This window comes from Hoplias malabaricus, chromosome 7 (assembly GCF_029633855.1).
Source record: "Hoplias malabaricus isolate fHopMal1 chromosome 7, fHopMal1.hap1, whole genome shotgun sequence".
Classification (NCBI taxonomy): domain Eukaryota; kingdom Metazoa; phylum Chordata; class Actinopteri; order Characiformes; family Erythrinidae; genus Hoplias; species Hoplias malabaricus.
In genome coordinates, this window is record NC_089806.1 from 9366366 (window position 1) to 9380544 (window position 14179).

At 45.7% G+C, this 14179-nt stretch overlaps 1 protein-coding gene across 3 annotated transcripts in view; it reads left to right on the plus strand.

Moving 5' to 3' along the window:
- slc24a4b (solute carrier family 24 member 4b) overlaps nt 1-14179 on the plus strand; it is a 62420-nt gene that overhangs the window by 4354 nt on the left and 43887 nt on the right. For all 3 annotated transcript variants that reach the window (XR_010803814.1, XM_066676122.1, XM_066676123.1), the window contains exon 2: nt 5630-5740. Coding sequence is in view for 2 of the 3 variants with exons in the window: in XM_066676122.1 (XP_066532219.1) it covers nt 5630-5740 (111 nt within the window). In the remaining variant the exon portion in view is untranslated. The remainder of the gene's footprint in view (nt 1-5629; nt 5741-14179) is intronic.

Consider the following 14179-nt stretch of genomic DNA (forward strand, 5'->3'; position numbering starts at 1 on the left):
AGGCATGGCTGAAGGGAATGGCGTGGTTGAATACATAGCATTTGTTGTGGTCTGAGATGTTGGTGCTCTGGTGTGACCTCTAGTGGCAGAATGTCAAATATATTACTTTTAAGTCAAATGGTTAAAATCCAAGGTCAAACACTGTGTTGTCTTTGTGTCCTGATTTAAGCACAAGGATGAAATCTGGAAGATGTTTGAATGGAACAGGGTTTCTCAGTTAACTTCAGGATTGTGTAAAAGTCCCCCAGTTCTTGGACAAGCTGAGTTTTTTTGGGGCTAAGCTAAGAAAGCCAGTGTCTTAAAATACCGCACCAGGTTTATTCTTGGCAATCCAAATCTAAACCCTTGGTTTGGTTTAAGTTCAAGGTCAAGCCCTGTCTTTCCCCATTAAACCTGACTTATGTATAAAACCTGCTGGGTGGCTGCTAGTGGTTGGTGCAGTGCAGCAGTCCCCTGGCACTGTTTCCTCAGGATAAATGTGTCTACCAAATGCCATAAATGTAAACATGAATAGTAATGGTGTAATCTGGCTAACACAAATTTGTGGGTTCAGAGCCCAGGTCTGTGTGAGAAGACTTGGTTTTGCCCTTTGGTTCTTAATCACTGGCCTGCGGGTGGCGCTGTGCTACTCTCAGACTGGGCATAGCGCAACTAAGCAGCAAAATGACCGTTTTCCCCGGTAGAATAGTCTCGATAACCTGATCCCTGTCCTGAAATTGTCCCTGACGTCCACTTTTCTCTGCTCTTCTGCCCTGTGGTCACCACAGCTGTGCGTTCAGAGCCATAAGTGGCCTTCCGTGTATCAGAGAGGCAACCACAGAAGGGCTTCTGTTAATTACATTAAAAAAACAAGAAGCTTAAAAGATTATGCAGGGGATGATTTTATATATGAGACAGAGAGAGAGTGAGAGACAGAGTATGCTAACCTTGCTATCTTGCAGGAGAAACTGAAGGCTAAGATTTTATTGTCAGTAATGGCCCCTCTCCTTTGTCTCATGATGGCAGTGACATGATGAAAGACCCTCTGGGTGTGTGAGCAGCACTGATGGCGCTCTGTCACTCTCCCGACCGCACCTGTAATGATCCAAGAGAGGATGATCAAAGGCACAAGAAACCTCCATCACTTCTCTCTCTCTCTCTCTCTCTCTCAATCAATCCACTATCTGTCGGGATAGACTTTTTTCAGATCTGGACAAAAGGGAATAATTCTAAATCACCCATGTCCCCTTCGTGACTTCCATTTGATTGATGGCTCTGTGAAGGGCACTGCCAGAAAAGAGCCAAATCAAACACAACCACTGAACAACAGATGGACAACTGAGAATTTCAGTAGAGAGTGGTCTAGGTTCCTGATATTGGTCTTAAAGTTCTGGGCCTAGCCTTCCAGAACACTAGGGGGCCCACATGAGCAGACACAAAATAAAGGCTGTGACCAAAATGGCTCCCTAATCCCTTCTAGGTTACCCATCTTCATAACAGTGGCGCACACGCAAGAAAATGGCTCCCTAAGCAGGAAATAAAATAAATACACTATTTTATAAACTGAAATAGCAATACATGTCATTTAATTAGCTTTTTAAATCATGGCTCTCTAAAGAATAACTTTTGTCAATTTTTAGTTTGCAACTTAATCTGAGCCAAAATTACTTTGAAAAAGCCCTTTACACTGGCTTTCATTCATTCATTCATTCATTATCTGTAACCCTTATCCAGTTCAGGGTCGCGGTGGGTCCAGAGCCTACCTGGAATCATTAGGGGCAAGGCAGGAATACACCCTGGAGGGGGCGCCAGTCCTTCACAGGGCAGCACTGTGACTCTCACACACATTCACTCACACATTCACACCTACTGACACTTTTGAGTCGACAATCCACCTACCAACGTGTGTTTTTGGACTGTGGGAGGAAACCGGAGCACCCGGAGGAAACCCACGCAGACACAGAGAGAACACACCACACTCCTCACAGACAGTCACCCGGAGGAAACCCACGCGGACACGAGGAGAACACACCACACTCCTCACAGACAGTCACCCGGAGGAAACCCACACAGACACAGAGAGAACACACCCCACTCCTCATAGACAGTCACCCGGAGCGGGAATCGAACCCACAACCTCCGGGCCCCTGGAGCTGTGACTACGACACCTACCCTATTGATATTATTACAACATGGAGGCTATCTATGTTCTAATTGTTAGATAGAAATCGCAAAAACAAACAAACAAAAAAACCACCAGAAAAAGACTGGGAAGTGTCTTTTGTGCAATGTGATTTACTTGTGTAGGACTGCTAGCTTGATGCAGCAATATCCATTTTTGTGATTCCCTTACAACCTCGGAAATGTTGGAATTTTAAACATATCCAGTTTCTAACAGTTTATGTATTTGTTTATTTTTTGCCTAGGGCATGGTAGTGAGGAGTGAATTTACTTCTGATTTGCCCTTGGTTTTATGTGGAGAGTCACATACAGCAAGCATTTCAGCAATAGCAATATTTAGGAATGCCCGTTTCATAACTTTAGAAAGGATTACTAAATTTAGGAAGGGTGCTCCAGTATGGAACGGTAAACGTGTTTGTGGTTGTTAGCTTTTCTTGGCATCTACATTAACCTCAGAACTCCGTTACTTGACGTTTAGAGAAAAATTGCGTACATGAACTTTTGGGCCAAATTATACACCTGTTAATGAAGCAAATTTCGCTCCAGTCACTCAACCCCCTCCCGCTTCCCCTGACTCTGCCTGTGGGGCGTGATGCTAACATGTGGAGAGGGAGGGAGAGGGCGGTGGGAAGTGAAGGTTATGGCACAGAAAATAGCGCTGAGTGATTGATGGGCGTCTGCAGAGCGTCCTGGGTGGCTGTTCGTTGTACCTGTCATCGCTTAATTGCCCCATTAAGGCTGATCCATATTCCGGGCATGTGTTGGAGGGAGCTGAGGCTCAGGATTGGGACAGAAAACGTCACACTGGTCGTTAGTGCAAAAGATTTGCAAGTAGAAAGCCCTATGATTGGGGTCAGGTGTGTACTGAAAGTAAAGCAGCAGCTATAAAACACATTCTCGCTTATTTCTAAACTTTCATTTACAGAAATAATAATATGGATAAACTGAGATTTAAATTAGTTTTTATTAATGCATGTCTATATACGTAAGTGACTTGGCTGGACAGTTGACAAATGACATGTTTAAAATCAGGTATCGTCCAGCATTTCATCAGTCACATGCACAACATGGTCCAAAGATGGTGGAAACCTCTACATCCAATATTTGTCACCATTCGCTGCAGTAAGAGCTTCTGCTGTTCTAGGAAAGCTTTACACTGGATGCTGGAACATTTTGGTGAGGTTCTGATGGCATTCATCTACAAAGGCATTAGTAAAGTCAAGCACTGATGTTGGGTGATTAGTTCTAGGAGACAAACAGCACTCCAACCCATCCCATAGAGTTATCTCACACCAGAGAACACAGTTCCACTGCTCCTCAGCCCAATAACAGGGAGTGTTATTCCCTTCTAGCCCACACTTGCCACTGGGCATTGGGGTTTTAGCATTTGTGCTTAGGCTTAATTTGGGTCTGGACACTGGAGTTTACAGAGAAGGTTATCGACCAATAACGGTAGCTCTACAGTCAGACCGTCCAATCTGAAGATTTTAGGCTACTTCACCACGCTCCCTTCTCACTCAGGTGAACCAATCGGAGTAGGGGAGGGCGGGACTAGTTTGTGAACGAAACTTCTCGAAGTTCTATGTAAGCTCTAGAAAAACAAAATCCCGGGGGTTTGTGAAATTCCGCCCGGACATTTTTTTAAGTCTAAAAAAGAGGACATGTCCGGGTAAAAGAGGAAGTCTGGTCACCTTATTGTAAATTTACATCTGCTCAAAGATGACATTTAAAACATGTCACTATATGCTTTTGAACTACAAACAAACTAAAAAAAAACCTGTTTGCAGATTACGATAGAAGCCATCTCTTCTGCACAACCATACAGTACTGAAATTTACATGAATTAAAATAGTGCTGTTCCCTGTCTGGTCTAAGTTTATGGTTGTTCCCTGGTCATGTGATCAGCCTGCCCTTGTGATTGGAGTTCAGGTGTGTCTTGGGTCTTGTTTTGTGTGTCTTTTTATGGTCTATGTTGTAGCTTTCTGGCGTTTGTCTGCCATTTGAATTGTTGTATTCAAATCTGGTTTGTCTTTTGTGAAGAGTTATTTCATAGTCTTAGCTTTGCCTTTTCATGTTTTAGGTATCTTCTGTGTCTTGAGTTTTAGTGCTTGTACTTTAGTGTGTTCCTTTGTCTATAGTCTTCTGAGTTAACCTTTGGTTTAGTAGTGTATCTGTTTCTGTCTTTATTGTTTAGCTTAGTCTTGTTTGTTTCTTCACTTGTAGTCCTTAGTAAAGTTTAAGTCTAGAGTGACCAGACGTCCTCTTTTACCCGGACATGTCCTCTTTTTTAGACTTAAAAAAATGTCCGGCCGGAATTTCACAAACGTCCGGGATTTTGTTTTTCTAGAGCTTACATAGAACTTCGAGAAGTTTCGTTCACAAACTAGTCCCGCCCTCCCCTACTCCGATTGGTTCGCTTGAGTGAGAAGGGGGCGTGGTGAAGTAGCCTAAAATCTTCATCTGATTGGACGGTCTGACTGTAGAGCTACCGTTATTGGTCGATAACCTTCTCTGTAAACATTTAATTGGTCAGTAAGTAGTCCTTGTTTACGTCAGGCAAAACTAATGCCGAAACTTAAGCCCCGCCCCCCCGTCTTTATATATCTAGCTTGTTTTCAATTTCTGTGTTATACTTAGTGCTGTGGTCTGAGTTAAGGTAGCCTTGTTGGTTTCTTCTGTGACCATGGTTTGTATCTGAGTTTCCTTATTTCTACGTGAGGTTTAGTACCTGATTTATCTTGTCTGTTCTAGGTTATAGTCGTTTCAGCCCTTGTTACTGTCTTGGTTTGTCTCTTTGTTTAGTAATCTGTTTGTCTATTGGTTTGTGTCTTTGCTTAGTTCATATTCTTGTTTCTTTCCTGGTCCTTGCATTTCATTGCAATTACTTCCATCTCCTTTTGTTCCTTGCACCACACCCACAACGTGACACACTGCTGTAACCACTTCTGCTTCTCTGGGAAGGATTCACATGGAATGCCACATTAAATATTAGTGAAAGCAGGTACAGATGTTAAATTAATTCTGGATCAGAGTCTCCATTCCGACGTATCCCAGAAATAGTGTATTGAGCTCCATCACTCCATAGAATGAAGTTGCAAAGTTACACAGGCCAGTGCTGGGAGGCTTAACTATCTTGTCAGGGCTTAGACGAGATTGTGTTGACGTAAGGCTCATGTGCAGCTTCTCCAGAGTTTTCTCTAGTGGTTGTTCAGAGGTCGTAACATAAAATAGCTGAATTTACTAATTACTTTGGGGGTCTGCATACAAAATCCCCAATATGAATTAGAGGTCATAATTGGTAATGTACCTAGAGAGCTGGGAAATGGTTGTATAACTCACCTTTGATTTGCCCTTTAAAGTGCCTCATGCATAGAGCTACAAACTGTGTGCCCTAGAAACACTCCTTGTGACTTCACTGTGACTGGGTGGTGGTATATAAATGCATTGATGACTGTATTCTGTTTTTCAGGTCATGGTATGATCGTAGATGGAGAAGTGATGTCTCATGAACACTGGGGGAGAAGATTGATGGCCTTTGTCCCTGTTAATGACACGAAGGAGAAAAACTGCACTGAGCCCGGTAAGAAACGAGGCTTCTCCAATTAAAACATTCAAACGTCTCTCATAATTACAGTCTGTGCTCTTGTATTAATTAATACTATAGTCTAGTCCTGTGGTTCGCTGCTTGTTTTGATAATAACTCAACTAACTACAATACTGTGATACGTCGTGCAGCACTAAAAAAATGATATCTTTATTAAGTGAAAATATCCTAAATCTTGTCTGTTTCTAATACGTATTACATTGTGGTGTCACCGGAAGTGGGATAATGAGACTGATTCATTACTGCAACAAGCAACCTTCATTTAGCACAGGGGCTAAATTAAAAGGGCACTAGGCAGAAGGTGGCAAGTGAACAAGCAGCAATTTGGGCTTGCTGGGTAGGGAGATGCAGGGGCACCACATGCCCAAAGATCCCCTTCTCCTGGACAGTGAAGCCCCTCACAACACGCTATCTCACTAAAACAACAACTTTAAACCCCTAAATTAACCCCTCAAAACAGAAAGAGCAGCTCCCCTATGAGCTCCTCAGCTCCTCTCTTATTTGGTACAACCACAATATTATTAATTCATTCATTCATTGTCTCAAACAGCTTATACAATTAAGGGTCGCGGTGGGTCCGGAGCCTACCTGGAATCACTGGGTGCAAGGCGGGAACACACCTTGGAGTGGGCGCCAGTCCTTCATAGGGCAACACACACTCACACCTATGGACACTTTTGAGTCACCAATCCACCTACCAACGTGTGTTTTTGGACTGTGGGAGGAAACCGGAGCACCCGGAGGAAACTCACGCAGACACAGGGAGAACACACCACACTCCTCACAGACAGTCACCCGGAGGAAACCCACGCAGACACAGGGAGAACACACCGCACTCCTCACAGACAGTCACACGGAGGAAACCCACGCAGACACAGGGAGAACACGCCACACTCCTCACAGACAGTCACCCGGAGGAAACCCACGCAGACACAGGGAGAACACGCCACACTCCTCACAGACAGTCACCCGGAGGAAACCCACGCGGACACAGGGAGAACACGCCACACTCCTCACAGACAGTCACCCGGAGGAAACCCACGCGGACACAGGGAGAACACGCCACACTCCTCACAGACAGTCACCCGGAGGAAACCCACGCGGACACAGGGAGAACACGCCACACTCCTCACAGACAGTCACCCGGAGGAAACCCACGCGGACACAGGGAGAACACGCCACACTCCTCACAGACAGTCACCCGGAGGAAGCCCACGCGGACACAGGGAGAACACGCCACACTCCTCACAGACAGTCACCCGGAGGAAACCCACACAGACACAGGGAGAACACGCCACACTCCTCACAGACAGTCACCCGGAGGAAACCCACGCAGACACAGGGAGAACACGCCACACTCCTCACAGACAGTCACCCGGAGGAAACCCACGCAGACACAGGGAGAACACACCACACTCCTCACAGACATTCACCCGGAGGAAACCCACGCGGACACAGGGAGAACACGCCACACTCCTCACAGACTGTCACCCGGAGGAAACCCACGCAGACACAGGGAGAACACGCCACACTCCTCACAGACAGTCCCCCGGAGGAAACCCACGCAGACACAGGGAGAACACACCACACTCCTCACAGACAGTCACCTGGAGCGGGATTCGAACCCTCAACCTCCAGGTCCCTGGAGCTGTGTGATTGTGACACTACCTGTTATACTAAAAGAATACTGCATATTCTTATGACAGTCTCATAATGAGGAATATTAGATATGTTGACTAGACCTACAAAGAGATTACTTTTGTGTGGAGGCATATAGCTTACAACCTGCTTTGTCACTAATGCCATTACTTGCACTTGCAGGCCTTGTACCCTTTGTATGGATGTGCCCTCAATGTACAAGGCTGTTGGCAAGCATTATTTAGCTTTGATGATGTTGAGGGTTTAGTAGTCTTGCTAAAACAGAGAGTAATGAGGACAGGAATTGACCAGTTTCTTCTCAGACTGATTGTGCATTTCGTTGGCTAATGCTAGTCAGTCACAGCCTTGCACAATACATTTAGTTATAGCTGATTAGTAGTGTTCTGCTCACACAGGCTCCATACTCAAATGGGCTTTTATGAAAATGACCTATTAAATAAATACATTTCAGGTGCTAGCATAAAGCGCAAGGTGCTCTCGTGGCTGTTATTACATCGTTCAATTTGTGGGATAAATTAGAAGTGTTAGGAAGTTAAATTGCTTTTGGTTGGGGATTTAATTATAAAGGATGAATGTGAGTCCCGAGGCAAGGTCGGCTGAAACCCCCTCGTCTGGACACTGAGGCACTGGCTGAGGTTAGGTTTTAAAGCGATGCCACATTTTCACATTTCTTTGTAAATATCAGTGAAAGTCAATGTGAAATCATAAAGATCACTAGACGGCAAAGCACCTAGGCCCTGTCTAATCACATTTACAGCTTTCCATTACAATATTAAAGCAAAAAGAAGCAATTCAGGATTTAATTACTTTTTAGTTATTCTTTTTTAGTGTTTGCAGGAGTTGGTGTGTTCTCTCTGTCTGCGTGGGTTTCCTCCGGGTGACTGTCTGTGAGGAGTGTGGTGTGTTCTCCCTGTGTCTGTGTGGGTTTCCTCCGGGTGACTGTCTGTGAGGAGTGTGGTGTGTTCTCCAAGTGTCTGTGTGGGTTTCCTCCGGGTGACTGTCTGTGAGGAGTGTGGTGTGTTCTCCCTGTGTCTGCGTGGGTTTCCTCCGGGTGACTGTCTGTGAGGAGTGTAGTGTGTTCTCTGTGTCTGTGTGGGTTTCCTCTGGGTGACTGTCTGTGAGGAGTGTGGTGTGTTCTCCCTGTGTCTGTGTGGGTTTCCTCCGGGTGACTGTCTGTGAGGAGTGTGGTGTGTTCTCCAAGTGTCTGCGTGGGTTTCCTCCGGGTGACTGTCTGTGAGGAGTGTGGTGTGTTCTCTGTGTCTGTGTGGGTTTCCTCCGGGTGACTGTCTGTGAGGAGTGTGGTGTGTTCTCCCTGTGTCTGTGTGGGTTTCCTCCAGGTGACTGTCTGTGAGGAGTGTGGTGTGTTCTCCCTGTGTCTGCGTGGGTTTCCTCCGGGTGACTGTCTGTGAGGAGTGTGGTGTGTTCTCCCTGTGTCTGCGTGGGTTTCCTCCGGGTGACTGTCTGTGAGGAGTGTGGTGTGTTCTCCCTGTGTCTGCGTGGGTTTCCTCCAGGTGACTGTCTGTGAGGAGTGTGGTGTGTTCTCCCTGTGTCTGCGTGGGTTTCCTCCGGGTGACTGTCTGTGAGGAGTGTGGTGTGTTCTCCCTGTGTCTGCGTGGGTTTCCTCCGGGTGACTGTCTGTGAGGAGTGTGGTGTGTTCTCCCTGTGTCCGCGTGGGTTTCCTCTGGGTGACTGACTGTGAGGTGTGTGGTGTGTTCTCCCTGTGTCCGCGTGGGTTTCCTCCGGGTGCTCCGGATTCCTCCCACAGTCCAAAAACACTTGTTGGTAGGTGGATTGATGACTCAAGTGTCCGTAGGGGTGTGTGTTGCCCTGTGAAGGACTGGCGCCCCCTCCAGGGTGTATTCCCGCCTTGCGCCCAATGATTCCAGGTTGGGTCCGGACGCACCGCGACCCTGAACTGGATAAGGGTTACAGATGAATGAATGAATGAATGAATGAATGTTTAGTGTTTGGCCCTTAAGGACTTTTATTACATCTGGTTATACAATTTACTTGGTTTTGTATGAATAAAAGTCCTCAGAAGGTTAATTTAAACACTCTTTGAGAGGGAATATTCATTGTTAATGTACCTTCTTTAATCTGATGAACTTGATATTCTCTTATATTTGGAAAATGAATGTATTTTGTAGCTGTTCTTATTATTCTAGCAAGCCTGTGAACGGGTAAATAACCAAAAAAAAAAAAGATCAATGTTACTAGTGCCCCCTCCAGGGTGTATTCCTGCCTTGCGCCCAATGATTCCAGGTAGGCTCTGGACCCCCCGCGACCCTGAACTGGATAAGGGTTACAGAAAATGGATGAATGAAAGTTAGACAATGGGTTCAGAATGGCTCCACAAATATAGCTTAACACGCTTGGAGGAGAACACTATCCACCCAGTTTTGTTATGTTCGCTCGCAGACACCCGTGTTTGCTAGCAATTGAGTGATGGGGACCTTTTTGTTTAATGTGTGTGAACACATAATATAATTTTCTGCTTTGGTTCAGACCCAGGGACCTGAAGTATAAATGTTTCCTGAAATAAAGTTTAGACTGGAGCTGGAGGTCAGTGACGATATGAAAAATGAGGGTTAACACCAGTGGACTGTGAGGATCCCCTCTCTGCATGAGTTCAGATTGATTAAGTTGAACATGTGGAACAGCAGCTGTGGCATGGATCTAAGGGCACGCATGGTGAGCCAGGTTTAAACTAAGGTAACAGTATTTTGGGAAAGTTGTGCTTACATCGATCAGCCATAACATTGGTTTTTATAGAGATATGTTTAAATCCACACAGAGAAACTGTTTTTCATTAGAAATGAAGCTCATTTTGTCACTGCTGGCTGGTGTAGAACGAACAGAAAGTTCCCGGCAGGGTGTTTGATGTCCTGCAGTAACTTCACAGTGCTCTTGAAGCATTTTTAATCCAGCTTAAGTCCAGCCAGGAGACGGCTGATGTAGTGCTGCTCTTTCCGCCTCTCTGAAGTTACGTCTGTGTTGTTTATTTATAGGCAACAGAAGCCTTGGCATTAAATTCAGTCTGTTGTAAAGACATTGCAGATTATCCTATAACTGTCAGCCTCTGGGAGTTACTGTATAATCTGGTTGACATAAATGCTGCAGTATGATTTCATTAAAGGGGCAATGTTATGTTTTTCATTTATAATATCTGAATGTGGCAGCACGGTGGTGCAGCAGGTTAGTGTCGCAGTCACACAGCTCCAGGGACCTGGAGGTTGTGGGTTCTAGTCCCGCTCCGGGTGTGGTGTGTTCTCCCTGTGTCAGCGTGGGTTTCCTCCGGGTGACTGTATGTGAGGAGTGTGGTGTGTTCTCCCTGTGTCTGCGTGGGTTTCCTCCGGGTGACTGTCTGTGAGGAGTGTGGTGTGTTGTCCCTGTGTCTGCGTGGGTTTCCTCCGGGTGACTGTCTGTGAGGAGTGTGGTGTGTTCTCCCTGTGTCTGCGTGGGTTTCCTCCGGGTGACTGTCTGTGAGGAGTGTGGTGTGTTCTCTCTGTGTCTGCGTGGGTTTCCTCCGGGTGACTCTCTGTGAGGAGTGTGGTGTGTTCTCCCTGTGTCCGCGTGGGTTTCCTCCAGGTGCTCCGGTTTCTTCTCATGGTCCAAAAACACGTGTTGGTAGGTGGATTGACGGCTCAAAAGTGTCCTTAGTTGTGAGTGAATGTGTAAGTGTGTGTTTTCTGGTGAAGGAGTGGCGCCCCCTCCAGGGTGTGTTCGTGCCTTGCGCCCTATGATCCTGGGTAGGCTCCGGGCCCACCGCGACCCTGAACTGGAAAACCACTTATATACAATGATTGAATATTTGAGTGATTTATGCACAATTTCACACTCCTTTTTCATTGTTCCATATTTTTTTTTACAATTGACGTGTAAATAACAGTTTTTAGTGCACTGGACTGTTTTGTGCCTTGTTCTAGAAACATTATCATCAGCAGGTTAACCTGAGGATATTAGAGTGCCTGGATAAATGCATGACTTTGTGTAACATCACAAATTAAGGATCTGAAACTGTATCTTTGCAGCTGAATTTTCACATATAGACTGTAGACTAAATTGTTGGGAAAAGTATTTGTATTAAAAAGTAAAAATGTTGCTATTGTCCTTTTTAATGGAAGACTTCAGTACGTCATACTCAGCTGTGCCATATGGTAGGTGGTAGCGGGTGGGGTGTGGGAGGAGCAGATTTACTCACAGCCGTCTGATTTGCCGCAGGCCTTATTCCGACTGAATGTCTTTGGTCAACAGTTACATCTTTATTTAAATTGTGCTGCATATTAGCTCTAGTTGCAGTGTTGGTCTCCTCAGGGTTTGTTAGTATTTTAATAAACTGCCTGTGAAGCCAGTTCTTGGATTGAAGTTCTGCAGAGAAATTCTCTTATTTGTATTTTTTTCCCCACTGTTTGTGCATTTTGTCACAGCATTAGGCCACAGATGGGTTTAGCTCTTCACGACGTCTGGCTTTCGCTGTGCAGAGTTACTGTGTACCCCATTAACTTTTCAAGCTCTCTTAAAGAGTGCCAGTTGACAAGATTACACAGTCGAAATCTTGCCTGTAATCTCTTGGGATAACCCCCGCCCCCAGTCTCTCTCTCTCTCTCTCTCTCTCTCTCTCTCTCTCTCTCTCTCTCTCTCTCTCGCTCCTCTTGCTCCTCTCTCTCTCTCGCTCCTCTCTCTCTCTCTCTCGCTCCTCTCTCTCTCTCTCTCGCTCCCCTCTCTCTCTCTCTCTCGCTCCCCTCTCTCTCTCTCTCTCGCTCCTCTCTCTCTCTCTCGCTCGCTCCTCTCTCTCTCTCGCTCGCTCCTCTCTCTCTCTCTCTCGCTCCCCTCTCTCTCTCTCTCTCGCTCCCCTCTCTCTCTCTCTCTCGCTCCCCTCTCTCTCTCTCTCTCGCTCCCCTCTCTCTCTCTCTCTCGCTCCCCTCTCTCTCTCTCTCTCGCTCCTCTCTCTCTCTCTCTCTCGCTCCTCTCTCTCTCTCTCGCTCGCTCCTCTCTCTCGCTCCTCGCTCTCTCTCTCGCTCCTCGCTCTCTCTCTCTCTCCTCTCTCTCTCTGTGTTGAGAATCATGCTGAGTACATATTGCACTCTCTCCTTCACCAGCTCCTATTTCTCTCTCTGTCGTATGCTGCCTGCTAGTGCTGTACAGGCAATATGCAGTTTATAAGATTTATGGCTTAAATAACATTTGTTTTCCCTTAATGGCTCCTCATTAGACTGAGCCGTTTTTCCAGAAAAAGCCTTGTCTAACACTGTTTCCCACCTTTTAAAGACTCTCTCTGTTGTGTCAGTTGCAGATTTGCAGTCAGAATCCCTTTCTCACTCTAATTCGGTCATTGCCGGTGAGGTAGAGAAGTCACTGCCTCCCTCTGACACCTGGTGGAGCAGCTCTGCTGGTGAGCTCCCTTCCACACGAACATTGGTAACATGGATGACTTACTAATGCGTGGGAACTAGATATTTGGTGCAAAGGAATGGATTATTAAAGTGTAATGTCTCATTCAAATGCGTTATATAAAGTTCTGGGGTCTGAATGAAACATCTGTGAGCTGCTGTTGACAAAATACTACAAGGATCAAACCCCACAGCAATGCTCTCCTCATTTCTAAACAGCCCTGTCAGAACGGCCTGTTTCAGCGGCTGTTTTCTTTAAATGAGAATGAGCCACAGCTCAGTTCAAGGCAGGAGCCCAGGAGTGAGGAGCAGACGCGCTGGATTTTAGTCGTTTTCACTCAGTTGTCTTTCTTCTCTGGTCTTGTTTTCTCCATATTTAATCAGTGCTCTCATTTCTCCGTCCGATGATAAAGTGACTGGTTGTTCTCTTTTCACAGTGTGTGGATTGGTGGGCTCCAGATCCCTATATTTAATGTTAACATCCACTCAACAAGTGATTTATTATTATTTTTTTAATATTATGAAGTTATGTCGTCATTTCTGAAGGGAAGGGAACTTTTAAATGCATTTCTTCTGAATGAAACCTGGTGTTATCTGTGTATAAATATAGAATGTATGTACTCTGTTACACTCCGGGTAATTCAAAGCTCAAATGGGTGCTTTTTCCAGCTTAACCTCACCCAACAAGTCAAGCGATTCCCCGGTGAGTAAAGCGTGCTGCTTATCACACACCACAGAAGTACACAACACACCGTGTTTAAGGAGTCCCAGAGATCAGCTCGCTTTTGATGCAACTTCCCAATTCAGGAGCAAAACAAAAGCTAACTATAGCCTGGGTCCAGTGTTTCATGCTTTTTTGGAAGTGTGTGTGTGAGAGAGAGAGCGATTGTTTCTGGGTTGTGTGTGTATGGGTGTATGGGTTATGTAAGGCTTTTCTTCCGCAGCTCATGCCATGTGTTCCTCGCTTCCCTAATGGTTCTAAACGAGGCCAGACTCGCACAGACAAACAGAGCTCAGTGGTGGCTCTGCGCCTTATTTTTGTTTGTTTCTTGTGTTTTTTGGCCTCGTTACATAAAAGATCACAGTTTGAGAGCATTCCTCCTTTTTTTTCTTAAACCTCGCACTTAAATGAAGGCAGTCCTTTTGTTTGAAATAACATTAGCATGGCCCTCTCTGCCGAACGTGATGTTTGAGGAAAACGAGGGCCACCGGGATGCGGGAGGAATCGCTTCGTGACTCTGTTTACGTTCCTTTATTGATCCGTTCTCTTCAGAAGAGTAAACCGCCTCCACATTCACTGCAGGAGCCGCTTAAATCACACCCCCGGCTCTTTGTTATAAAGAACAAAACGTGGTGCAAAGGCTGC